We start from the raw sequence: 27935 nt of genomic DNA, 5'->3' as shown, positions 1-27935 counted from the left end.
CCGTACAGCGGTCCTTGAGAGACGCGCAGTGAATGAATGGGGGAGGCTTGTGCGCATGCGCGGCCGGACTATAAACAGCAGCTCACGTGACCGCGGCGATTGTTGTCTTCTCGCTGCTTGTTTCCTGATAGTCAGCTCTCTGCCGGAGCGCCGCGGCCGTTAGAGGGCGCTCGTCTGCAGGCCCCTCACTACACTGAGAGCCGTTCGGGGGGCGCGGGGGAGTCGTCACCCGGGCCCCGAGTGTGGAGCGGTTACATGTATTCCTGCAGGCTTATATACAGTAGCCAGGAGACGGTTTGGTTTGTGGTTCCTTTTTTTTTTTTTTTTCCCCCAAAAGCTACTTCATTTTGGTCCTTTTTGTGTTACTTGGCCAGTGAGAAAAAAGTTTCTGTACTACATCCAGCCCTATACGCGCAGTGACGGAGGTGCTGCCCGCGTCCGTCCCTGTGAACAGGCCCTATACGCGCAGTGACAGAGGTGCTGCCCCCGTCCGTCCGTGTGAACAGGCCCTATACGCGCAGTGACCGAGGTGCTGCCCGCGTCCGTCCGTGTGACAGGCCCTAGACGCGCAGTGACCGAGGTGCTGCCCCCGTCCGTCCGTGTGACAGGCCCTAGACGCGCAGTGACCGAGGTGCTGCCCCCGTCCGTCCGTGTGACAGGCCCTAGACGCGCAGTGACCGAGGTGCTGCCCCCGTCCGTCCGTGTGACAGGCCCTAGACGCGCAGTGACCGAGGTGCTGCCCCCGTCCGTCCGTGTGACAGGCCCTAGACGCGCAGTGACCGAGGTGCTGCCCCCGTCCGTCCGTGTGACAGGCCCTAGACGCGCAGTGACCGAGGTGCTGCCCCCGTCCGTCCGTGTGACAGGCCCTAGACGCGCAGTGACCGAGGTGCTGCCCCCGTCCGTCCGTGTGACAGGCCCTAGACGCGCAGTGACCGAGGTGCTGCCCCCGTCCGTCCGTGTGACAGGCCCTAGACGCGCAGTGACCGAGGTGCTGCCCCCGTCCGTCCGTGTGACAGGCCCTAGACGCGCAGTGACCGAGGTGCTGCCCCCGTCCGTCCGTGTGACAGGCCCTAGACGCGCAGTGACCGAGGTGCTGCCCCCGTCCGTCCGTGTGACAGGCCCTAGACGCGCAGTGACCGAGGTGCTGCCCCCGTCCGTCCGTGTGACAGGCCCTAGACGCGCAGTGACCGAGGTGCTGCCCCCGTCCGTCCGTGTGACAGGCCCTAGACGCGCAGTGACCGAGGTGCTGCCCCCGTCCGTCCGTGTGACAGGCCCTAGACGCGCAGTGACCGAGGTGCTGCCCCCGTCCGTCCGTGTGACAGGCCCTAGACGCGCAGTGACCGAGGTGCTGCCCCCGTCCGTCCGTGTGACAGGCCCTAGACGCGCAGTGACCGAGGTGCTGCCCCCGTCCGTCCGTGTGACAGGCCCTAGACGCGCAGTGACCGAGGTGCTGCCCCCGTCCGTCCGTGTGACAGGCCCTAGACGCGCAGTGACCGAGGTGCTGCCCCCGTCCGTCCGTGTGACAGGCCCTAGACGCGCAGTGACCGAGGTGCTGCCCCCGTCCGTCCGTGTGACAGGCCCTAGACGCGCAGTGACCGAGGTGCTGCCCCCGTCCGTCCGTGTGACAGGCCCTAGACGCGCAGTGACCGAGGTGCTGCCCCCGTCCGTCCGTGTGACAGGCCCTAGACGCGCAGTGACCGAGGTGCTGCCCCCGTCCGTCCGTGTGACAGGCCCTAGACGCGCAGTGACCGAGGTGCTGCCCCCGTCCGTCCGTGTGACAGGCCCTAGACGCGCAGTGACCGAGGTGCTGCCCCCGTCCGTCCGTGTGACAGGCCCTAGACGCGCAGTGACCGAGGTGCTGCCCCCGTCCGTCCGTGTGACAGGCCCTAGACGCGCAGTGACCGAGGTGCTGCCCCCGTCCGTGTGACAGGCCCTAGACGCGCAGTGACCGAGGTGCTGCCCCCGTCCGTCCGTGTGACAGGCCCTAGACGCGCAGTGACCGAGGTGCTGCCCCCGTCCGTCCGTGTGACAGGCCCTAGACGCGCAGTGACCGAGGTGCTGCCCCCGTCCGTCCGTGTGACAGGCCCTAGACGCGCAGTGACCGAGGTGCTGCCCCCGTCCGTCCGTGTGACAGGCCCTAGACGCGCAGTGACCGAGGTGCTGCCCCCGTCCGTCCGTGTGACAGGCCCTAGACGCGCAGTGACCGAGGTGCTGCCCCCGTCCGTCCGTGTGACAGGCCCTAGACGCGCAGTGACCGAGGTGCTGCCCCCGTCCGTCCGTGTGACAGGCCCTAGACGCGCAGTGACCGAGGTGCTGCCCCCGTCCGTCCGTGTGACAGGCCCTAGACGCGCAGTGACCGAGGTGCTGCCCCCGTCCGTCCGTGTGACAGGCCCTAGACGCGCAGTGACCGAGGTGCTGCCCCCGTCCGTCCGTGTGACAGGCCCTAGACGCGCAGTGACCGAGGTGCTGCCCCCGTCCGTCCGTGTGACAGGCCCTAGACGCGCAGTGACCGAGGTGCTGCCCCCGTCCGTCCGTGTGACAGGCCCTAGACGCGCAGTGACCGAGGTGCTGCCCCCGTCCGTCCGTGTGACAGGCCCTAGACGCGCAGTGACCGAGGTGCTGCCCCCGTCCGTCCGTGTGACAGGCCCTAGACGCGCAGTGACCGAGGTGCTGCCCCCGTCCGTCCGTGTGACAGGCCCTAGACGCGCAGTGACCGAGGTGCTGCCCCCGTCCGTCCGTGTGACAGGCCCTAGACGCGCAGTGACCGAGGTGCTGCCCCCGTCCGTCCGTGTGACAGGCCCTAGACGCGCAGTGACCGAGGTGCTGCCCCCGTCCGTCCGTGTGACAGGCCCTAGACGCGCAGTGACCGAGGTGCTGCCCCCGTCCGTCCGTGTGACAGGCCCTAGACGCGCAGTGACCGAGGTGCTGCCCCCGTCCGTCCGTGTGACAGGCCCTAGACGCGCAGTGACCGAGGTGCTGCCCCCGTCCGTCCGTGTGACAGGCCCTAGACGCGCAGTGACCGAGGTGCTGCCCCCGTCCGTCCGTGTGACAGGCCCTAGACGCGCAGTGACCGAGGTGCTGCCCCCGTCCGTCCGTGTGACAGGCCCTAGACGCGCAGTGACCGAGGTGCTGCCCCCGTCCGTCCGTGTGACAGGCCCTAGACGCGCAGTGACCGAGGTGCTGCCCCCGTCCGTCCGTGTGACAGGCCCTAGACGCGCAGTGACCGAGGTGCTGCCCCCGTCCGTCCGTGTGACAGGCCCTAGACGCGCAGTGACCGAGGTGCTGCCCCCGTCCGTCCGTGTGACAGGCCCTAGACGCGCAGTGACCGAGGTGCTGCCCCCGTCCGTCCGTGTGACAGGCCCTAGACGCGCAGTGACCGAGGTGCTGCCCCCGTCCGTCCGTGTGACAGGCCCTAGACGCGCAGTGACCGAGGTGCTGCCCCCGTCCGTCCGTGTGACAGGCCCTAGACGCGCAGTGACCGAGGTGCTGCCCCCGTCCGTCCGTGTGACAGGCCCTAGACGCGCAGTGACCGAGGTGCTGCCCCCGTCCGTCCGTGTGACAGGCCCTAGACGCGCAGTGACCGAGGTGCTGCCCCCGTCCGTCCGTGTGACAGGCCCTAGACGCGCAGTGACCGAGGTGCTGCCCCCGTCCGTCCGTGTGACAGGCCCTAGACGCGCAGTGACCGAGGTGCTGCCCCCGTCCGTCCGTGTGACAGGCCCTAGACGCGCAGTGACCGAGGTGCTGCCCCCGTCCGTCCGTGTGACAGGCCCTAGACGCGCAGTGACCGAGGTGCTGCCCCCGTCCGTCCGTGTGACAGGCCCTAGACGCGCAGTGACCGAGGTGCTGCCCCCGTCCGTCCGTGTGACAGGCCCTAGACGCGCAGTGACCGAGGTGCTGCCCCCGTCCGTCCGTGTGACAGGCCCTAGACGCGCAGTGACCGAGGTGCTGCCCCCGTCCGTCCGTGTGACAGGCCCTAGACGCGCAGTGACCGAGGTGCTGCCCCCGTCCGTCCGTGTGACAGGCCCTAGACGCGCAGTGACCGAGGTGCTGCCCCCGTCCGTCCGTGTGACAGGCCCTAGACGCGCAGTGACCGAGGTGCTGCCCCCGTCCGTCCGTGTGACAGGCCCTAGACGCGCAGTGACCGAGGTGCTGCCCCCGTCCGTCCGTGTGACAGGCCCTAGACGCGCAGTGACCGAGGTGCTGCCCCCGTCCGTCCGTGTGACAGGCCCTAGACGCGCAGTGACCGAGGTGCTGCCCCCGTCCGTCCGTGTGACAGGCCCTAGACGCGCAGTGACCGAGGTGCTGCCCCCGTCCGTCCGTGTGACAGGCCCTAGACGCGCAGTGACCGAGGTGCTGCCCCCGTCCGTCCGTGTGACAGGCCCTAGACGCGCAGTGACCGAGGTGCTGCCCCCGTCCGTCCGTGTGACAGGCCCTAGACGCGCAGTGACCGAGGTGCTGCCCCCGTCCGTCCGTGTGACAGGCCCTAGACGCGCAGTGACCGAGGTGCTGCCCCCGTCCGTCCGTGTGACAGGCCCTAGACGCGCAGTGACCGAGGTGCTGCCCCCGTCCGTCCGTGTGACAGGCCCTAGACGCGCAGTGACCGAGGTGCTGCCCCCGTCCGTCCGTGTGACAGGCCCTAGACGCGCAGTGACCGAGGTGCTGCCCCCGTCCGTCCGTGTGACAGGCCCTAGACGCGCAGTGACCGAGGTGCTGCCCCCGTCCGTCCGTGTGACAGGCCCTAGACGCGCAGTGACCGAGGTGCTGCCCCCGTCCGTCCGTGTGACAGGCCCTAGACGCGCAGTGACCGAGGTGCTGCCCCCGTCCGTCCGTGTGACAGGCCCTAGACGCGCAGTGACCGAGGTGCTGCCCCCGTCCGTCCGTGTGACAGGCCCTAGACGCGCAGTGACCGAGGTGCTGCCCCCGTCCGTCCGTGTGACAGGCCCTAGACGCGCAGTGACGGAGGTGCTGCCCCCGTCCGTCCGTGTGACAGGCCCTAGACGCGCAGTGACGGAGGTGCTGCCCCCGTCCGTCCGTGTGACAGGCCCTAGACGCGCAGTGACGGAGGTGCTGCCCCCGTCCGTCCGTGTGACAGGCCCTAGACGCGCAGTGACGGAGGTGCTGCCCCCGTCCGTCCGTGTGACAGGCCCTAGACGCGCAGTGACGGAGGTGCTGCCCCCGTCCGTCCGTGTGACAGGCCCTAGACGCGCAGTGACGGAGGTGCTGCCCCCGTCCGTCCGTGTGACAGGCCCTAGACGCGCAGTGACGGAGGTGCTGCCCCCGTCCGTCCGTGTGACAGGCCCTAGACGCGCAGTGACGGAGGTGCTGCCCCCGTCCGTCCGTGTGACAGGCCCTAGACGCGCAGTGACGGAGGTGCTGCCCCCGTCCGTCCGTGTGACAGGCCCTAGACGCGCAGTGACGGAGGTGCTGCCCCCGTCCGTCCGTGTGACAGGCCCTAGACGCGCAGTGACGGAGGTGCTGCCCCCGTCCGTCCGTGTGACAGGCCCTAGACGCGCAGTGACGGAGGTGCTGCCCCCGTCCGTCCGTGTGACAGGCCCTAGACGCGCAGTGACGGAGGTGCTGCCCCCGTCCGTCCGTGTGACAGGCCCTAGACGCGCAGTGACGGAGGTGCTGCCCCCGTCCGTCCGTGTGACAGGCCCTAGACGCGCAGTGACGGAGGTGCTGCCCCCGTCCGTCCGTGTGACAGGCCCTAGACGCGCAGTGACGGAGGTGCTGCCCCCGTCCGTCCGTGTGACAGGCCCTAGACGCGCAGTGACGGAGGTGCTGCCCCCGTCCGTCCGTGTGACAGGCCCTAGACGCGCAGTGACGGAGGTGCTGCCCCCGTCCGTCCGTGTGACAGGCCCTAGACGCGCAGTGACGGAGGTGCTGCCCCCGTCCGTCCGTGTGACAGGCCCTAGACGCGCAGTGACGGAGGTGCTGCCCCCGTCCGTCCGTGTGACAGGCCCTAGACGCGCAGTGACGGAGGTGCTGCCCCCGTCCGTCCGTGTGACAGGCCCTAGACGCGCAGTGACGGAGGTGCTGCCCCCGTCCGTCCGTGTGACAGGCCCTAGACGCGCAGTGACGGAGGTGCTGCCCCCGTCCGTCCGTGTGACAGGCCCTAGACGCGCAGTGACGGAGGTGCTGCCCCCGTCCGTCCGTGTGACAGGCCCTAGACGCGCAGTGACGGAGGTGCTGCCCCCGTCCGTCCGTGTGACAGGCCCTAGACGCGCAGTGACGGAGGTGCTGCCCCCGTCCGTCCGTGTGACAGGCCCTAGACGCGCAGTGACGGAGGTGCTGCCCCCGTCCGTCCGTGTGACAGGCCCTAGACGCGCAGTGACGGAGGTGCTGCCCCCGTCCGTCCGTGTGACAGGCCCTAGACGCGCAGTGACGGAGGTGCTGCCCCCGTCCGTCCGTGTGACAGGCCCTAGACGCGCAGTGACGGAGGTGCTGCCCCCGTCCGTCCGTGTGACAGGCCCTAGACGCGCAGTGACGGAGGTGCTGCCCCCGTCCGTCCGTGTGACAGGCCCTAGACGCGCAGTGACGGAGGTGCTGCCCCCGTCCGTCCGTGTGACAGGCCCTAGACGCGCAGTGACGGAGGTGCTGCCCCCGTCCGTCCGTGTGACAGGCCCTAGACGCGCAGTGACGGAGGTGCTGCCCCCGTCCGTCCGTGTGACAGGCCCTAGACGCGCAGTGACGGAGGTGCTGCCCCCGTCCGTCCGTGTGACAGGCCCTAGACGCGCAGTGACGGAGGTGCTGCCCCCGTCCGTCCGTGTGACAGGCCCTAGACGCGCAGTGACGGAGGTGCTGCCCCCGTCCGTCCGTGTGACAGGCCCTAGACGCGCAGTGACGGAGGTGCTGCCCCCGTCCGTCCGTGTGACAGGCCCTAGACGCGCAGTGACGGAGGTGCTGCCCGCGTCCGTGTGAACAGGCCCTAGACGCGCAGTGACGGAGGTGCTGCCCGCGTCCGTGTGAACAGGCCCTAGACGCGCAGTGACGGAGGTGCTGCCCGCGTCTGTCCGTGTGAACAGGCCCTATACGCGCAGTGACGGAGGTGCTGCCCGCGTCTGTCCGTGTGAACAGGCCCTATACGCGCAGTGACGGAGATGCTGCCCCTGTCCGTCCGTGTGAAAAGGCCCTATACGCGCAGTGACAGGTGCTGCCCGCGTCCGTGTGAACAGGCCCTATACGCGCAGTGACAGAGGTGCTGCCCGCGTCCGTCCGTGTGAACAGGCCCTATACGCGCAGTGACAGAGGTGCTGCCCGCGTCCGTCCGTGTGAACAGGCCCTATACGCGCAGTGACAGAGGTGCTGCCCGCGTCCGTCCGTGTGAACAGACCCTATACGCGCAGTGACAGAGGTGCTGCCCGCGTCCGTCCGTGTGAACAGGCCCTATACGCACAATAAAGATGTGATCTCTCTCTGAGGCTACAGCAGCCGGAAACACGTGGGAATAGCAGCGCCATTCTTTTGAATGGAGTCTTGCACATGAGCGATGCTGTGAGGTAAAAAATCACTGCCTGTCCTGTTTTTTGCATCCCTTGGAACGTATCGCCCGCTGTTTTCAATGGGACCGTAAAGACCCCGCATGTGGAGCGAGGTGCGCGAGTGCCGGGCGACGGCCGCTGTTGAAACACTCGCAATCCCCTATTTGAATTTCACCGAAGCAAGACGCTTTTGCATGAAAAACTTCTCACATCCGCAGGTAGAACACATGGACAATCGCAATAGTGGCTGGAGTTTCTCGGCCTGACATCCTGCTTGCCTGTGTGAATGTAGCCTTAGTCAGATACTGATGTAAACTAATTACCCTGTTTCCCCCAAAATAAGCCCTACCCGATTTTCCTGGTAGGTGTGAAATATAAGCCCTAGCTGTGCGTCCTGCAGTCCTCAGCCGCTCAAGGAAGATCACTTCCTGGTTACAGGATTCATAAATCCCACCTCCAGGAAGCGATGGTTCTGATTGGCTGAGCAGCACTCGATGAACCAAAAAATGCGATGGCTGTGATTGGTTCATTGAGCACTGCATTGATTGGCTGAGGAATGGTCGAAGACCCATTTACCGCCATCGCGTTGTGGAGGCGGGATTTATGAACTGGCCAATCAACGCTGCGACTCAGCGTGTCAGAGCTCTGTAGAGCCACGGGAGGGTCCTGGACGAATATATTTATTTTCAGCCCCACTTCAGCACTATTCACCAATCAGGTTGCTGGAATTCTGAAACAGACAACCCAAACAACCAGTGAGGTTGCTGGAATTGTGAATCAGAACCAATCACGTTGCTGGATTTGCTGAGTAGGGCTGAAAATAAATTATATGCGTCCTTGGACCCAGCCTGCTAGGTAAGTATAATATGGCATCTCCTGAAAATAAGACCTAGCGCCTCTTTTTGGACAAAAAATAATATAAGACTAGGTCTTATTTTTTGGGGGGAACATGGTAGCAGCACTGAACACACATTTGCATATAACGATTATCACTCAAAATTCATTCGAGCGAACATATCTGAACGATAATCGTTCAGTGTGAATCCGAAAAAATACACTCAATTGTCATTCGTAGTTGTTTAGGCTGACTTTTCAGTCAGCTTAAAAAAAAATAAAAATTTGCTCGCCGTATAAACGCTCCCCGCTCAGCGCTTCCCATAGGAGGTGAGGCGCAGAGCGAGAAGCCTGCGACCCAGCAGTAAGTCTTTCAGTGTAAGTGCTCTGCAGTAGCGCTGACTACCTCAGCGGTGACATCAGCGCTCCTGCAGTCGTCTGTGTAAAAGGGCCATAGCTGTAAATGCTGCTAATTACTCAGAATGATCTGATTAAAGTGCCGGCAGCCTCACAAGATTCAGACGCATCTTAGATTTTTCTTGGACCCTGAAAAAAATGTCCCCTATTTTATAGAGTGTCCAGGAATTTCTGGCTGTCCGTGTCCCGATGCAGAACTGCCGCTGACCACCAGTTTTAGGGTAGACTTTTTAAAATTTTTTTTCATATTTATGTATTTTTTTTTATTTTTTCCATTTTTGCTTTTCAGAAACCATAACTTTTTTTTTTTCCACTCAACATAGCAATATTCAGATATGCGGTGCGTGGATTTATAAGTGTTTGTCAGGTCCGTTCCATAGGGTAACGCTACACTTATACAATACTTATGGTTTAGTTTCCAAAAAGTTTTATTGAATTTTCAGGCAACATATCCCCATGCAGGGGCAAAGTTATAGTGAGCGAGTCCCAACAGGGGAAAATGGGCATAAATGAGGGGTTAGCATCTGGGGGATAATTATAAGGTCATCAAGGGTTTCTGTTGGTAGCTACATGTAATTTATGTAAATCGGGTCCATAAAACTGTTGTGACTTTGTGGCCAATCCTAAATCGTAGAGATTTACGGGCATATTAAGGGTTTGATGCCAGTTTCAGATGTGAAACTTGTGCAAAAATTTGCAACTTAGTTGTGTGTTGGCCGCACCTATTTTTTGAAGTGAGAGGAGCGTGGCCGCCCCGGGTTGAGGGATTTCTGTCTAATTTACACCAGAGACTGGCATACGTATTGGGGTGCGCTGAATACATGGAGAGGCCTGTGCATCAGGGGAAACGGTACCACACTGGCGTCTGAAATGCTGGGCTTCGTAAATTTCCCTAAGTATCTATGGTCTAGTATGAAGTGTTTGAGATGCAACCAGCAATGGAAAAGAAAGAAACTCCACACTCCTTAACAAGCAGTGTGATCTGTGAATACATTTAAAGGGGATGTTTATGCATAGAAAAAGATCTGAATTTCTTCTAGAAACCTCTAAATCTGTCCTCTGGCGGTGGCTGCACACTGTAATGGGGATGAACTGTAATACCATCCCATGGACTGATGTGGCGCTGTCTCTAGGAAGAAAAGAAAATGCTGAATTTTTTTTTCAGTCTGGACAACTCCCTTTAAATTTCTGCATGAGACCTTTAAACACTGCCTGCAGTCCTTAGCTGCGTGTCACAAAACTTACATGGTAATTAGCCCTTAGATCGCACGTTATCGACCATCAAGCTTACACTATAATTGACTGCAGTGCGGTTACATCATGCTCCTTACAAGGGAACGGCACTAACAATTGGCCTTTCAGTGAATTTTCCAGAGATGGGAACACTCTTCCACAAATATAGCAAGATTTACTAACTAGATGTCATACTAAATATGAACCACTAGGGGCTGCTGTTGGCTTAGAAACGCTCTTCCAGAAATGAAGGCTTTTTAATCATGTATTTTTTAATGTGACACTAAGTTGTAATTACATATAGGCTGATGTATCTGTAGGAGGGCGATTGTGTACAGAGCCTTGTACAGTATATGCTGCACTAAGGGGTTAGCTAAGAAAAGCGGCTGCAAAGAAATGTGCAGATGTTGTCCAGAAGAACCAGGCAGATTCCCTCTGTCACAAGGTGAAGGCAGAGATCGAACACATTTCTTTTACCGCTACCGTTTCTTGTTACTACATGAAAGCCTCTAGCTTTGCTCCATATTGCCTGCTGGACACTGCATTAATGCTGAGGAAAATAACTGCCTCCTACATGCTTCATCGTATAGCCACAATGCAAGCACATTTTAGCGTCCATATTATAGCGCTTGTGCACCAAATTATATCCTCTTTGGGTTTTATGATCGAACTTCGATTCTGCTGAACTATGCGAGGTCCTTGCTTTCCACCTATAATTTGAAAGCACCCTAAAGTTTACAAGTGTGACGATTGCTATATAGCATCCAGTGAGATGTGTTCTGTGGTTCAAAGTTTTTTTTGTTGTTTTTTTGTTAGGAGTTGGTTTTGCTATTTCATTTAAAGGTTTGTGAATATCCAATACTTTACTATTCACCGCTGTCTCTATTTCTTTGCATATTACTGTATTTCAGATTGTATCTTCTTGCTTTTTCTTAGTCTGTGCCATGGTAGTGATATCATTTGTACATTATATCTACAAAGTATCCAAAGGGTAACGCTTCCATTTCTTTTTCTATGGTCTCTAGTTCAAGTGCTATAATATGGTGTGGGAAATAAAGACAAAGGACATGTCCAATACAGTACAGAAAGTCCAATTGGTAATGGACAAAAGACCTACAGCAATGAATGAATCTCTTGAAGTGATGAAATGTGATGAGCGTGTCCCTTCTTCTCCGGGATACGAGTCGTCTGATGATCACATGGAACTTGGTATGTTATTTATGCACATGTACAAACCTGGATACTTGCTAAAAAAAGCAGTTCATGACGTCATTAGGGCCCATTTAGACGGGACAAATGTTGGGTAAACGATGCCTGACACTCGTCCCTGTGTGTCCTCGCTCCCGTGCTGTTGCACAGGAGCTCACTCACGGAGTGGCCAGCAGGGGGACGAGGCAGTGCTGGAGATTTCTCTCCTCACTCTCCCCTGCCACTCTCCTTTGACTTTACATAGCAGTTGTTCAGTACTGAACGGCTGCTCTTTACACTGAACGATCAGCGATCTGCTCATCGTCCATCGTTTATGCAGCATGAACGATAGATGATGAGCTGAACGATCATAGTTCGATGTAAACAGCAGCTGTTCAGCATTGAACGGCCCCTATGTTAGATCAATGGAGAGGAGCGGTAGAGTGAGAGGAGTGAAATTTCCTGCAGCCGCCCCGCTGTGAGCCAGCGATACTAGCTCCCATGCAGCAGCGCAAGTGCAAGTATGTGCAGGGGCGAGTGTCGGGCATCGTTTGCCTAAATGGGCCTTAGTCTGCTCTGGGATTTTATTCAGGATTCAATTTTCTTATCTGTGTTTTCACTAATGTCAATGGAAAACTGATTAATTTCAATGGGATATACATTGCAACGCTTCCTTTGCCCTGCGAGAAGCTAGTAGGAACTGCCAGGTTTTCTGCCTAGCAACAATAGGTTGTGGGGATCCTAGCAGTTAAATGTCCTTCAATCATCTTGTCATCAGGGACGTATGAAAGAAAGGTTGTTATCCAAAGTGGACAACCTCTTAAATCTGGGGACTTCACTGACAGGTTACAGTTAGGTTCTCTTCACATGAGCGCATCTGATTGTTGGTGCATAAAAAATGGAGCAGTTCTAACATGTATGGACGTCCGTGTAACTCTTTGCCGTTGACTGTAATGGATCCATGTGCAGTCAGTTGCACATACGCACAGGTCGCCTATAGTGGATGTAAAATGTCTGGACACCGCTGTTAAAATGCCAGTTTTTTGTCGTGTTAAAAAATCCAACAAAGATGAATCCGGTCAGATTTATGTCCACCTTCAGTGTGACCTGTTATCTGTACAATTACATTGATAAACAAACTGAAATCTTTCAGGGTGGAAGAATAGGGAGAAAATAAAAACCTAAAATAATGTGGTTGCATAAATATACACACCCTAAAGCTAATACATATTTTCTTGTACCCTTTGACTTCATAACCGCATTCAGTCTCTTTGGGTAGGTGTCTATCAGCATGGCACATGTTGACTTGGCAATCTTTGCCCGCTCTTTTCCTTGTAAAAGCGATCCAAATCTGTCAGATTGCGAGAGCATGTCGTGCGTAGCGCCCTCTTCAGGTCAACCCACAGATCTTCAATGGGATTCTGGCTGAGCCATTGTAAAACTTTGATCTTCTTCTGGTGAAGCCATTCTTTGGTTGATTTGGAGGTTTGCTTTGGGTCGTTGTCGCACTGAAAGGTGAAATTCTTCCTCCTCTTCATCTTTTCAGCAGAGGCCTGAAGGTTTTGTGCCAAAATGGGCTGATATTGGGTCCCCTTCTCTTGACGGATCTGACTGTTGGAAGGTATCTATTTCATGTACTGTAAGCCCCTTACGGAGCATCGCTCTTACTTCTATTTATCATGAGTTTAAATGTGTTTGGCTAATTTTGAACACAACCACATGCCCAATATAAGTGGGTGCAAACACTTATGCAACCACATTTTAGTGTTGTTTTTATTTTTCCACCCTATTGTACAGATTGTACAGATACCGGGTCACACCAAAGGTGGAAATCTGAAATGACTCCTCTTTGTTGGATCTTTTACAGGGCTGTGTAGACTTTTCATACTCACTGTATGTGGAGAAGCCCTTAGACTGCAGTATTTTAACATCAGCTACTTAAGGATCTTTTTTATTTTTATAATTGAATCATTTCCAGAATAGTAAATCACAATCTTCAAATATACACATATTCAAAATTCTGCTCACTTACTTTTTAGATCAGTGCAATAGTCTATCTGCACAGCAGAATGGTATACCATGGACCAGTCAGGCCAGACTAAGCAGGGCATCTGCCTTGTGAGCCCTGGTATTTACAAGCTTACACGACATCCAGCGGCTACCTGAATAGGAATAATGGTGGAATAAATACTGTAGTATTACTCTGGTTACTGCATTTACTTGTATAACCCGGCTGCCTGTCTCTGTGACAGGAGCAGACGTAATGAGGCACTGCTGTAGTAATGCCCTGTTATGTTGGCTCTTCAATAAACTACTGTTCACCTGTTACTGTGTTCACACATTGCAGATTTGCTGTGGATTTAGGTACAGATTTATCATGGATTTCACTCTAATTTGATGGGGTGGAATTTGCTGTGAAAATCCAAAGCATAAATTGACATGCTGGGGATTTAAAATCTGCAGTGCACATCAGTTTACACTGGATTTTCTCTGCAGCATTTCCAACATGTGTGACCATACCCTAAGACACCCGATCAATGTGATTTGAATACCAGGATTCACATGACTGATGTCCATTACTATGGACTATACCATTCTACTTTGCAAATAGGAGACACTGCAGTGATACAAGGTATGTGAGCAAAATTTTCAGTACATATAGAATAGGAAATTCTGCAATTTTCTAATATACAACTAAATAAGTGAAAACGGTTAAAAGTGGACAACACCTTTAATTATGTTCCACCTTAAGGCAATACAGGCTACCAAATTATGGCACAATGAAAGAGATGTGGACCTATCAGTCAGCTCATCGGAAGAGGGTTTTGGGAGCATCTCCAATGATCTGATATTGTCTTAAGGATAGAACAATGGTATTTATACACTAGCTTTTACACAAAGCGGACTAAAAATGTTTAGCGGGCGAGTCCAGACTTTCATGAGAGCGGGAAGTTTCCCGATTCCTGTTTGGGTGGTCAAGATGGCTGGTAGTGGCAGGGATTGAAATGGAGAGATGACCCCTTATGTGCATGGATCTTTGTTGAAGTTGTGGAAATGGCGGTCCTTCAATAGATTTGGGGCCCCAGAACTTCGTAATATAGGTTGTTACTCAGTTATTATAAAGATGTAGTGCCTTAGTACGGTGGTCCCAATATTACTCGGCTTCTGGGAAGACCCATTGTGTGTCGAAACAATAACTCTATGGAAAACTGGTAATTGCTTCCCAAGCACCCAAAATGTCAATCAAATGTAATACAAAATGAATACTAAAGAAAAAAGAAAGCGAGGCAGGTAACTAATACAGATAAAGCAAGTCCTCACATGTACAAATCAGAGTCGCTGCAAGCTATAATCGCTTTATGTGTAGAGTTCCGGAGCCGCTTTGGGGTTCCAGAAAGATAACATGGAGCATCTTGTACCCTAAGAGACCGTACTGTATGGTCTCCTGCGTACCATGTGATTATCGCTGTCACACAGAGTATGACGTCTATCGGCTGTCCTCCGTAACACCCCCTGCTGAAAATGGGGAGCTCTCAGCTTGGTAGCTTATTTTCTGGAACACTTCTCTCCAGTATGCCCGGTGATGAATATGAGCTGGTGAAATGCTTTGATATACATTTTAGGAAATAAGTAAATAAAATCTCCTTGTGGGTGTCTTGAGGAGTTCATATTTCTATGTAACGGCACTCCCTGTGTAGGTATGAAGCAGAGTATTGTGCTTGTACATGACGTTACACTATGAATCCTTCTCTCTAGATGACCTTCCAGAATTGCAGGCTGTTCAGACGGAATCCACATCATCACCAGGCGTTTACCACCTTGATGCAGATGTATCACATCAGGAATATACAGTGCCTTCATGGAGTCCAAATACCTCAAATATGTCAGAAAGTGCCTATTCATGTGGAAGCGGGGTGAACTGGTTAACTGAGCTGGCCAATATTGCTACAAGTCCACAGAGCCCTTTAATGCAATGTTCATTCTATAATAGGTAAGGCCTTTATTTATTCTGTCAAACATCCAGGAAGAAATAAAGCTCCGCAAAATGAATATATAATGGGTTAATACAGGGGAAAACCTAACCAAAAGTCTGTGGTAACTCCACTTTTTACTAATGTTTCTATTAAAGAGCTTCATTGCCTAAATGTATGTGTAAAAAAACAAACAGATTGTTATTCACATGGCACCAACAAAGAAAGGAAATCCCTGCTTGTTACTACCAACGTTACTTGGCCTTTCTGTTCGTCAGCTCTGTGTCAGATTGTTCTTGTGCTGGAAGCCCTATGTAGTTGGAGCAGATTGCTTGGTAGGACTGTGCGCCCTTCAGTCTTATAGTAGATCATTCATAGTGTGCAAAAAGAGAACCACTGATAGATGTTACCTGTCGGCACCTTGTGACTCTAGCATGGCCTCTCATGGAAAGCTCCGGCTACAAAATGCAGTTCTTTTATAGTGATTGTGTATGTCTGTACAAAGCCTTCCCTGCATGACTTGTCTTATATGACTACTTCTTTATTTTAGATCATCACCTGTTCACATAATAGCTACCAGCAAAAGTTTACATTCCTACGCCCGCCCTCCACCGGTTTCCCCAGAACGTGAGTCAAGTGTATCTAAAAGTCATTGGAAAGAAGAACCACCGATAAGACATGAGCGAGTGAGTTACAATGATGATAGTCTGCTTCAACGTGGCTGTCCTTTTAAGTATATCTTTTGAAATAAAAATGTTGCAGCTATAAATTTCCTAGAGCTACTTTACCATAAAAGCAAGGAAAAAGGGGTTTTGGCAGACTATTAATGCTATAACATACACAAGCCAAAAGAGCTGCATAGAAGCGAGTAACTGGGTCACCAACAAGTTAAGTGAGGTTAAACCTAAGGACTTGCATCAAAATGTGCTTAAGATAATTTGATGGGGGTCTCCTCCCAGGAAACGGTGTCACTGTCAAGTAAAGCGTGGATAGATTAAATCAGCTATACTCATTGCTGGCGGTGATCAGATCCACTGTATTAGGCAACTGTTCACCAATATCTACTACTGAGAAAAACCTGAATCGGACACATTTTAGCCTATTGGTCCACCATAGGGAAGAGAAGTTATAGAGGTCTGACAGCCACGTGCACCCTTCTTCCTGTGGCAATAAATGTGAACACTATGCCACTTGATTTGCTCAGGTTGGTAATCCAGCCGGATTGGGCATTGGAACTGACTGCTGTGAATCAAACCTAAGTGCTACACTGACAAGCGGGAACATGTACTTTTGCATTGCATTTATTTTTATTAGTGTGCGAAGTCTTCCAGTACATAAATTCAAGTTCTTTAGAGTACATTTTTCTGGAAGATTCATGATTTGTGCAGTATTTGCAAACTGATCCCACTTACTAATGTACTAACATTTATTAAAAGTTCTTGACCAATCCATTGTCGGACCCCAATGGTAGATACCCGGGGGCATGCATAGATCGTGCAACTGCCAAACACGGCTTCCATATTGATTTGCTGATATATCTTTGTTTTGTCTGTAAGGAAGCAAACAGCATACTGATTTATACCAGTTTCTGTGACCTTAATATTCCCGAGCCCCCTGATTCACACATGCAACTACAGGAGTGAATCCAAAAGGGTATAAAGGACTTTGGTCTTGTTTCCACTCCTGTGGTTGGCTAGTAAACTGTGATTCCAGACAGTGCATTCCCCTCATGGCAGCCTTGTGCAGCAGAAATGCATGCATTGAACTAATCTGTACATGCATAGAAACAATCTCTATCAAATTAAAAGAACTTATGGGATAAGAGATGTAAGGCCCTGTTCACATGACGGAAAATTGAACAACTATTTCACACAGAATCCATACCCAGTTGGTATTAATGGGAACATGTGCCATATAGATTACGAAACAGATTTTTTTCTGCATGTGCATTTGAGATCCACATACAGTTAAAAAAAAAAAAAGGGTGACCTGTCCCTTCTTGATGCTGATTCTGCACCATTTGTGCATTGGGAAATCTGCACATGGAATTGCCCATGGATGCGCGGCCATACGATTACATAGCCGTGGTAGAAATACTCAGCTCCGCTGCAGATTACTGCCATCCGGTTCCGCTGTGATAGAGGTACCTAATGATAGAGGTATTGTTATGCTGCTTGTGACCTGTCAAATAATTTAACTAATAGTTGCCTAAACAAGCTTATCTTATTACTCGATGTTGCCTGTTTTACGCTATTATACGTATTCTATATAATGTTTCCACATTATGAAATTATTTGTTTCAGGCAAACAGCGAGTCAGAATCTGGCATTTTCTGTATGTCATCATTTTCTGATGATGATGATTTAGGATGGTGTCATTCATGGCCTCATACCATCTGGCACTGTTTTCTAAAAGGTAAGTAATGCAACAAAGAAAAAGGAAATCGTGTGGATTGTGATGAGCGAGCGTCCTTTATATGAGAGTATATTCATACGGCAAATTTGGTGCAGAGATTTTTGCAACTGAAAAAACTGTTCTACATCTCATTAGGGTGAATTTTGCAGAATGTACAAATCCCTTTCATATATATAGGACAGTCACAGAAAGTTCTGCAACAAAACTACCCCATGTGAATATACCCTTATTGTTTAGAACAGGGGTGGCCAGCCTTTTCTCATCTGAGGACCACGTTGTCATACTGAACCACTACAAAGTGCCGCAGTAAAATGGTATCCCCTTCTAAGAAACACATGGCATATCAAAAGTGTATGCCATGAAGACCTCGTAGGTGAAGGTTTCACTCCTGGGAGAATATGGTTTCCTTCTCCCCACAATCTCCCCTCCAGAGGGGAGGAGACCATGCTTGCAGGTGGCGCTCGCCGTTGTAAATTACGGATATTGTGGTAAAGTCCCATAAACATTTCACAAGTCCCATAAGCTACACTGTAGAGAGCCGCATGCACAGATGGTGATCTCTAACTCATAACTTTCTAAAGCCCCAAATCAGGATCAACGGACGCCTCTGTCCTGATACAAATCAAAATCAAATCATGGTATTTGTATAGCGCCAACTTATTCCGCAGCGCTTTCAGGTAATTATTACTTATTACCCCCCACCAAGCTGGGTTCTCATTTTACCGACCTCGGAAGGATGGAAGGCTGAGTCAACCTTGAGCCGGCTACCTGATTCATGCGGGAATCGAACTTGCAACCTCCAGGTCGTAGGCGAGAGCTTACACTCTGCACCACACGAGGCTCATGATACATGGTGGACCCAGAGGTTGCTACACCGTGCACCATTAGTGCGTGGCCATCTGTGTTCGTGAGCTGTATACCACTCCTTGCTAACATGAAATATGCATGTAAACTGCGCCACACACACATTTTTGTTCAGATGGTTCAGAGGATGTGCAGAATGGGATCGCACGGTTTAGAAGTATATCCCTCCACTTTCAGCCTTACAGATAATCTCTGTCCTTCACAGTAAGGATGGACTTGCTCTTCACAGTGTATTTCATTATCTGATAAACATTGGCGAGGAGTGTCGCTGTAGTCCCCACAGTCACTGGAGATTCTCTCTGCAACAAGTGAATTGGACCGTGCAGAACTGCATGGGGAGTTTGAGTACATCATTGCTTTGCTACAGGAGAATTGGACCATCTGTACCTGGAGATTACCTGTTAGTGTATTTTAAATGCAAATTAAAAGGGCTTGTAGAGTGACCACACCATGACTAAAATGGGACATATAAAAAGCAGCATGTGGGTATGAAAGATTAAAGGACGCATTTAAGACCAAGCGGTTGCCATATTTTTCTGACTATATTCCGCATCTAGGTTGAGACATTAGACGATATAAAGAATACATGTCATACTAATTAAAATTGTTGGGCTTCCATACATGTCGTGACCATACAAATATGTGCCAGGCAGGGAAGAAGGGAGCAGTGCGGTTATACATCGCTGCAGAGTAATCTCCATAATGGAAACTGAAGTCCATGTGCGCAGCGTGCAACTTGGTTATTCTTTACCTGTGATTGTATGTATGGGAGGTCATATACAGTGGGGGGGAAAGTATTTAGTGAGATACCAATTGTACAAGTTCTCTTACTTAAAAAGATGAGAGGCCTTTAATTGACATTATAGGTAGACCTCAACTATGAGAGACAACATGAGAAAACACATCCAAAAAATCTGTCTGATTTTTAACACATTTATTTGCAAATTATGGTGGAAAATAAGTATTTGGTCAATAACAAGTTCATCTCAATACTTTGTTATATATCCTTTATTGTCAATGACAGAGGTCAAACGTTTTCTGTAAGTCCTCACAAGGTTGGCACATACTTACTGGTATGTTGGCCCATTCCTCCATGCAGATCTCCTCAAGAGCAGTGATGTTTTGGGGCTATCGCTGGGCAACACGGACTTTCAACTCCCTCCAAAGGTTTTCTATAGGGTTGAGATCTGGAGACTGGCTAGGCCACTCCAGGACCTTGAAATGCGTCTTACGAAGCCACTCCTTCGTTGTTCTGGCGGTGTGTTTGGGATCATTGTCATGCTGAAAGACCCAGCCACGTTTCATCTTCAGTGCCCTTGCTGATTTGAAGGAGGTTTGCACTCAAAATCTCACGATACATGGCCCCCCCATTCATTCTTTCATGTATACGGATCAGTGGTCCTGGTCCCTTTGCAGAGAAACGGCCCGCAAAGCATGATGTTGCCACCCCCATGCTTCACAGTAGGTATGGTGTTTTTTTGATGAAACTCAGCTCTCTTTCTCCTCCAAACACGACGAGTTGTGTTTCTGCCAAACAGTTCTACTTTGGTTTCATCTGACCATCTGACATCCTCCCAATACTCTTCTGGATCATCCATATGCTCTCTAGCAAACTTCAGTCAGCCCCGGACATGTACTGGCTTAAGTAGGGGGACATGTCTGGCACTGTAGGATCTGAGTCCCTGGTGGCGTAGTGTGTTACTGATGGTAGCCTGTGTTACGTTGGTCCCAGCTCTCTGCAGGTCATTCACTCATGTTGTCTCATAGTTGAGGTCTACCTATGATGTCAGTTACAGGCCTCTCTCATCTGTATAAGTGGCAGTAAATTGGTATGTGACTAAATACCTTTTCCCCACTGTAGCTGTGTCTGCCTAAACCATATACAGTGAGCTTTTTTCCTTATTGCTTTTTATGTAAATGTCAACAGAAAGTGGCTCCCTGTGCAGTCAATGACAATAGAATGAAGCGGGCTCCTCCCTGCCTTTTCTTTTCGGTCTTGTTTATTGGAATACATTTTATACGGCTTATATGCCTACTGTATCTGTTTTGTTATTGTAGCAAATGAAAAATGCTAGAAAATGATTTGAAAAGCTAAATTAAGTATTGGACGCATAACAGCAGTGTTATTGGTTGCAGAGAAGATGGCAAACAACCATGATATTTCTGTATTCTTTATTTCTGCGGGGTAACTTGTTCCACCAACAACCAATCCTGCTTAGAAGTGAACTGGGACTATAGTATATGTAAAATTACGCTCACACCCTTAGTCGCCAGTTAGACTAATCCGGCCGTTATGTGCACATTTACCAGCTGTAATTATTTGGAGAGATGCACTAGACAATCACATAATCACTGCCAAATACTGCTTGATTGAACCGTCAGTGCCGCCATCTTACTGTACTGAGCCAAATCAGACCTTCAAAGGCATGGGGACACAAGAATATTCTGGATATGCTGGTGTGTGTGTGTGTGTGTGTGTGTGTGTATATATAAATATATATAGCTTTGAATTGTTCCTCATACGTTACTTTTTTCCCCTCTTGAATCTTTTTCAGGCACACGTCTGTGTTTTAACAAAGGACGTAAGAAAGTATGGCAGGATGTGGAAGACTTTTCGAAAAGTGTGCGCTGTAGATCTGAGTATGATGCCAGCGTTGGCTTCCATAAGGTATTTTCTAGATGCAACATGGTTCTAGATCTCAGTGGTGGTTGTGCACAATGCAGTAGTATTCTATGTAGATGTGCTATTCTTTACCTAGCCAGTCTTAATAAAAATGATTAAACCTCAGGGAAGCTGCCTATTGGCTATTCTGAGTCTCTAGAGCACTGGAAGGCTGCACATGTGCATCTGGATTGCAGCATGGGGATAACAAGTATGAGAAACCTTTGCTCCAGTATTGGAGATTGACAGCCACTTATACCAAAGGAGCATTCAGAACGCTGTTGTCATTCGCTGTCCATGATACTCATCGATATATTGAGGCTCTATTTGCTGGATGATGATAACTTACTCTTCAATGAATAATGTTGTACTGGTGTTTTTCGCCATGGCATGGCCTTTTCATGTCTTATTTTGCCCCATTTATAGGGTTATGGATCTGACGGTTTGAAGTTAATTTCGCATGAAGAGAGTGTGTCTTGTGGCGAATCTGTTCTGCAGCTGACCTTTGACCCAGGTACACAAGAGGGCCTGCTTACAGTAGAGTGCAAATTGGATCACCCATTCTATGTCAAAAATAAAGGTAAGGCCACTATGGAGCACTGTTTATGGCTGACAGATCTACTGCAGTTGTGTATTCTGATCTTGCTTCTTATTGTTGTAACATTAAAAGCTTGTAACAGTTGGTATCGCGATCACCCACGTGCGATTTATACGCAGATGCAAGGCGTATCTAAGCAAAACCGCATCACATCTGTAAAATTCCAATCCCCTCGCACAACAGAGGATTAGGGTTTCCCATTGATTTCAGTGGGAGACCTCGCATTGCATTTGCATGCACATCACACGGCATGCGAGAGCCATATGAGGCATTAAAGCTCCCATTGAAATCAATGGGTGATGCATTCTGAGGAACGCAAAACGTTAGAGCCTGGCACGATTTTTTTCCAGCACCAAATTTTGTGTAGGAAAACGTGGCTTATGTATATAACTCCATTCGAAAGAATAGGGTTCATATTTACACGTGAGTTGTGTCTCTCACAGCGCACAAATCTCTTGCGATTTTCTTGGCTGTCTTAAAACGGTCTTAAAAAGGAGGGGGTCCTTGTGACCTGTTTCTGTGAATTTATTACCTTCTAGTCCACATACAGGTGACAGATCTTCTGTAGTTTACATGCATATGCATTGTGTCTGTAGCTTGCACTGCCCCAGATCTGCACATAGATTAGCCTCATTCAATAGGACATTTCTGCATTCAGCTACAGATAGAAATGTCGTGTCAATAAGTGACATGATGCTTTTTTTCCCCCCCCAAAACACAAATTTTGAATCTGTGAAATTGAAAAATTGTTCACTGTATGAACTTGGGCATGGATTCCCATAAGAAACAATGGGATGTGGATTTTGGCATGGAATCCACAGGGAGTTGATGCTGACTGAATGTATCCATAGTTTTGAGAACTATGCTAGCAATGTTGGTTAGGAAGTGGTTGGTGGGAATCTTGTAAGATTTTGGGGCAAGTGATTCCCCCACACTCCTATAAAAAAAAAAAATCCTCATAATGCTGAGTGTCTCCTGTAAGAGTCGTCCACGAGGGTGATATGACTTTATTTTACTTCCAGGCTGGTCATCATTTTACCCAAGTCTAACTGTGGTTCAGCATGGCATTCCTTGCTATGAGATGCACGTTGGTGATATTTGTCTACCTCCGGGACATCCTGATGCCATAAATTTTGATGATTCTGGTGTTTTTGATACATTTAAAAGGTAATCTTCATTAACCATTGACTTCTTTGTGTGGGGTATCTATTTATAAGGAGCATTCTACTATGGACATATATATATACAATAGTATATATATGTTTATTTGTTGTATTGTGCTATAAACAAGCTATTACTTTGCCTTTTGTTTTGTCTACAGTTATGATTTCACGCCAATGGATTCCTCTGCTGTGTATGTGTTAAGCAGTATGGCACGGCAGCGTCGGGCTTCCTTATCCAATTGTGGCGCAAGTAGCCCAGATTCTGAGAGATCAGATTACAGCAAGGACTGTGCATCTCCACAAACTTCTTACACTTCATTATATAATAAAACTGGCAGGAGTCACAGCTCAGGGACTGCAAGCTCTGTGATGGCCACATCTCCCAATAAGTGCAAAAGACCAATGAACGCCTTCATGCTTTTTGCCAAAAAATATAGAGTTGAATATACACAGATGTACCCAGGAAAAGACAACCGGTAACTAGAAAACTGCTGTTTATACCTCTGCATGTGTGTTAGCGTATTGTATCCATTTAATTTAAAGAGAAATCCCCCCCCTACAGTTTCTGTTGTTTTACGCAGAACGTTGTGATCAGAAGCGTATGTCACATTAGGACTGCAGCATGTCAGGGCAGACTGATCTACTGCAACGTCTCAGACGGAACTTGGCATTTACTCATGCAAACCTCTGCTCGTTCTGGACTTGGTCCGCTCTCACACAGCAGCGCGGCCAAACGCAGCGATTTTACTTTCGTTTTTGCCCGGGACTCCCTGCGTCGACAGCAGGATTTAGAACACCTCCTCATTGATGAGGTGCGCTAAATGCAAATAATAGAACAGACTCCGCTTGAAAACAATGGGAGCCTCTGACAGCGTTTAACACTGCACTGAAAAAAACGGCTGTGTGAGAGGGGCCTAAGGTCTCCCTCACACAGACGGGTTTTACTGCGATTAGATGTTTCAGCACATTTTACCTTCAAGTTCATCCCTTGAAATCACTTTCAGACCCCCTATAAAATTGCAGTGAAGAACGATCTAGATGGGTTGTCGTCTTATATATAGCCAGTGTACATGGATATAAGGACACTAACAATTCATAACTCAAGTCTGGTTTGGATCAAAGATTTTAAAGTCTTTTTAAATCTATTGCATCTTCATTCTGGCTGATGACTACCCGTACCAGCGAGTCTCCAAAAATGGGGGAGATTTTTCAGACAAAGCAGGCACATTTTCACAAAGGCTGCTAGAAGCTGCCACTAGAGGGCACTAAGGACATATGTATTTCCATGATGCACTCGCTACAAGCTCTATAGATGAATCCATTAGTAAACTCCCCCTAGTGACGGCTTCAGGAAGGGAAGAAGAGAATTTGGAGTTTTTTAAATCAGCAAAATAAGTGCACCAAAGCATAGAAAGATAATCTAAAATTAAACGGCACATTGATTTGTACCTAAATAAGCGGTCCATAAGTAAGCAGGCCTTATTCATTAGGAGCCACCCTGCTGGCGCTTTTTTTTTTTTTTTCTGCAGAGGCGCTATTTATTGTGCTAGCAAAATGAAAAAGTAGGTTCGGCCCGTCGCCCTCTGTAGTCAATGTGTTGGTGTTCCTGCAGCATCAGAAATGGCAAGATCCTGAGTGAGTACAATGGGAGAAAAGATGGACAGCTGCAGCACTGTAACAGGTATAAATCCTTTTATGGAAGACTCCTAAATAAGGATTTTATATATTTACGATGCTGGATCAGTCTTTATTCCCATTGTACTCTCCTGGGAACAGGCCCGGTGTCTTCATCTCCGTACAACCTTCCAGTTCTGACACTGGACCTGGGTATTGGCTGTCGGAGAGTGGTAAGCTGAACTTTTTTTCCTATTGCTGGCATAACATGGCCACTTTCACACACAGCGTAAACACTAGAATTACTGCAGCGCTTACACTACAGGCCTTGTGGAGCTCTCAAAAATATTCTTCACAAGGAACAGAAAATGTCTGTGGTGAGTGTGTCTGTTTACGCTGCAGATTTATGCTGTTGGATTTGAGCCCTTGAAATAGAAGGGTTAAAACCCACAGCAGATCTGCAAGAAAATCTGCAACATCCAGCTGTGTATTTGTAGTGGATTTGATGCAAGTCTTCTGCTGAAGAAAGCCCAGAGCGTGTGTGAAGACAGCCTAAGGTTGGGTTCCCATGGGACGGAAGTCTCGTGGCTTGGCCGTACCAAAAGGCTGCGGGAGAGCCGCAGCTTCAAAACACACGGCATTTCGCCACGGGTTTTGGAGCGGTTCGGCCGCCGGCATTCCTTTGCGGCTTTCTCTCCCCCTAGAGAGGAGTGAGGCCGCAACAGAAAAAAAAAAAGAATTAACATGCTGCGCCTGTCAATTCCACGCCGCATCGCCAGTTCCAGAGATTTTTGTAAAATCTCGTCTACATGGCTGGCTAATCCCGAGATTAGGAGCCACGGGTGGATTTGCTGCACAGAAATTCTGCGGCAAATCCATCCCGTGTGAACCCAGCCTAAGGGTACCTTCACACATAGCGACTTTTGACGCAGCAGATTTCACCCTTTGAAGGACTGAAGTCTGGTGCAGATTTTGGTGCGAATTTTCCCCTGTAGAAAATCCAAACCAATTCTGCTACATGTGAACGTACCCGAATAGCGTCTGACTTAAAAAAACGAAAAACAAACTAGTGCTTGTCAAGTGCTACTTTAATGAATAAGGCCTGCATAGGGATGGCACTTTTTAAAAATCTCTGCGCTGTTATACTGTATATCTGATAGCCGGTTATTGTGCTGCTCACGAAGGCAGCTTGGCTGATGTTATAGTGGTGCGACATGGATTTACATAAAGTGTATTTCAACAACCTGAATAGAAGTGCAGACCAGACGTTTTCTTGATAGATCTAAAACTGTGTTTTTTTTCTTGATCTTAAATACAGGAGAGGAAGACAATATGCCGCATAAAACATAATTTAAAAAAGGGATCATGGGGAAAATGGGTGACAGTTGTAGCAATTCCATTACATCAGTCTTTTGGCGTAATTGCCTATGTTATCAACACTATTCATATGTAGTAAATATTGGGGTGTCTTTATACAGGTGATGCCAGTTGTGCTGGAGATTCTCGTCTGCAGCTTGCATCGCACGGATACTCCGTGTGCTGTCTGATACGCCGGACACCGCACGTTACATGTCCTTTCTCCTGCGAGTCTTGCACAAAAATAGGACATGCAGAAACTTTTCAAACTTGGACCATCGATCCTAGTGAAAAATCAGTGGTGTGCATCAACCCACTCCAAGTCATCCAGATCACAATTAGATGGAACTTGTGTGGTAATATTGTGTATATGAATAAGCACTATCCAGTTAAAAAAACTAAAGGCCCTTTTACACAAAACTATGATCGCTGAAAAGACATCTTTTGAGCGATAATCGTTGTGTGTAAATGTACCTATCTTACACTTTTCTCCCAAACGATGATTTTATGTTCGGCATAAAATCCATTGTTTGGAAGAAGAGCTGATAGCAGGGACTTCACACTGTGTTGTCCGCAGGGAACGCTGATAACATTCTCAACTGTCAGCCCTGTGGTAGAGCTAAGGAAATGTATTCAGAGAACAGACCACCCGCTGTTCTCTGAATATACCTCCCGGTGGCTCACAGGCATTAATAAGCTACTAATTGGCATTAGTACCAATTAGTAGTTAATGCAAAATGATCGCTCGAAAGCCATCTTTTGAGTGGTCATCTTTGCGTGTAAAAGGGTCTTAACTTTTAAAATGAGATCCAAATGAGTGAAAACAATAAAACAAGCAGTTTTATTGTTTTCAGAGTCCTGAACCCTGCAAGTCTCCCAATCTCTGTTGACAGAAGAAGTCAAGAGACCGCTGCCTGCCAATCAGAGGCCAGAGCGTCACCATTCTAAACTTCTGGCATGATGGTCCGCAGGAAGTGGACATTAATACTAGGAGAATGGGCAGTGAAGTTGCAGCTTCTGATTGGCAGGCAGTGGTCACCTGATTTCCGCTGTCAACAGACTAGGAGAATAGTGCGGCTGCAGCGCTAAATCACCGTGGTTGATGACTGGTAAGTTCTTTTTTTTTTCCTCAATTAGATTTAATTTTAAAAGTTAATGTCTAACTGGACAGTCCCTTTAACTCGACTTATTAACCTCTTAATGATGCCCCCCCATTTTTTTTTCCATTTTTGTTTTTATCCTCCCCCCTTTAAAAAAAAATCGTAACTCCTTGATCCATCAACGTCACTGTATGAGGGCTTGTTTTTTGCGGGACGAGTTTTAATTTTCAATGGTGCTATTTAAAGTACCATATAATGTACTTTAAAAAACAGGAGTAAAATGAAAAGAAAAAAAAAATACATTCCGCCATCTTTCAGTGCGTCTTGTTTCTATGGCGCACAAACTGCAACAAAAACTACATAACTTTATTCTATGGCTCAGTACGATTACTACAATACCAAACGTGTATAGGGTTTTTTTTTTTTTTTCAAAGACTTAATTTTTTTCAATTTTCTGCGGTCATCTTTTGCGCGCAACAACTTTTAAATTTTTCCTTTGACATAGTTGAGCGAGGGCTGATTTTTTTTTGATTTTTTTGTTTGTGGGATGTTTTGTAGTTTCCGTTAGTACTAATTTGGAATACCTATGACTTTTGATCGCTTTTAATTGCGTTTTTTTCTGGGAGACAGGGTGACTGAGTGCATTTCTGGCTTTTTTTTTTTTTTTTTTTTTTCAGACGACATTCACTGTGCAGGGAAAATAATGGGCTACTTTGATAGATTGGACTTTTACGGACGCGGCAATACCAAATATGTATTTTATTTAATGATTTAGATTTTTAAATTATAGGTATGGCAAAAGGGGGGTGATTTAAACTTAAATTTTTTTTTTTACAATTCAATAAAGTTTTTTTAAAATCTTTTTTTACTTTACTGGGGGACTACAACATGCAATGCTTTGATCGCTCCTGCAGTATGACGTAATGCTATAGCATTCTGTACTACTACAATTTTTTTCAGGCAGCCTATCAAGCCACCCCACGGGGATAGCTTGATAGGCAGTCTCCCAAGGCAGCCCTGGGGCCTTTCAGAAGGCCCT

At 49.3% G+C, this 27935-nt stretch overlaps 1 protein-coding gene across 2 annotated transcripts in view; it reads left to right on the top strand.

The window, feature by feature from the left end:
• Window positions 1–27935, top strand: part of HBP1 (HMG-box transcription factor 1) — a 33870-nt gene that overhangs the window by 1319 nt on the left and 4616 nt on the right. For both annotated transcript variants that reach the window (XM_066591933.1, XM_066591934.1), the window contains exons 2-9: window positions 10991–11174; window positions 14910–15144; window positions 15675–15810; window positions 17428–17539; window positions 20959–21071; window positions 21492–21645; window positions 22686–22830; window positions 22985–23302. In XM_066591933.1, coding sequence (XP_066448030.1) covers window positions 10991–11174; window positions 14910–15144; window positions 15675–15810; window positions 17428–17539; window positions 20959–21071; window positions 21492–21645; window positions 22686–22830; window positions 22985–23302 — 1397 coding nt within the window. The remainder of the gene's footprint in view (window positions 1–10990; window positions 11175–14909; window positions 15145–15674; window positions 15811–17427; window positions 17540–20958; window positions 21072–21491; window positions 21646–22685; window positions 22831–22984; window positions 23303–27935) is intronic.

Source organism: Eleutherodactylus coqui, chromosome 2 (assembly GCF_035609145.1).
Source record: "Eleutherodactylus coqui strain aEleCoq1 chromosome 2, aEleCoq1.hap1, whole genome shotgun sequence".
NCBI classification, from domain to species: Eukaryota; Metazoa; Chordata; class Amphibia; order Anura; family Eleutherodactylidae; genus Eleutherodactylus; species Eleutherodactylus coqui.
The sequence above is the reverse complement of the archived record's forward strand: the minus strand, read 5'-3'. Positions and strand labels throughout refer to the sequence as shown.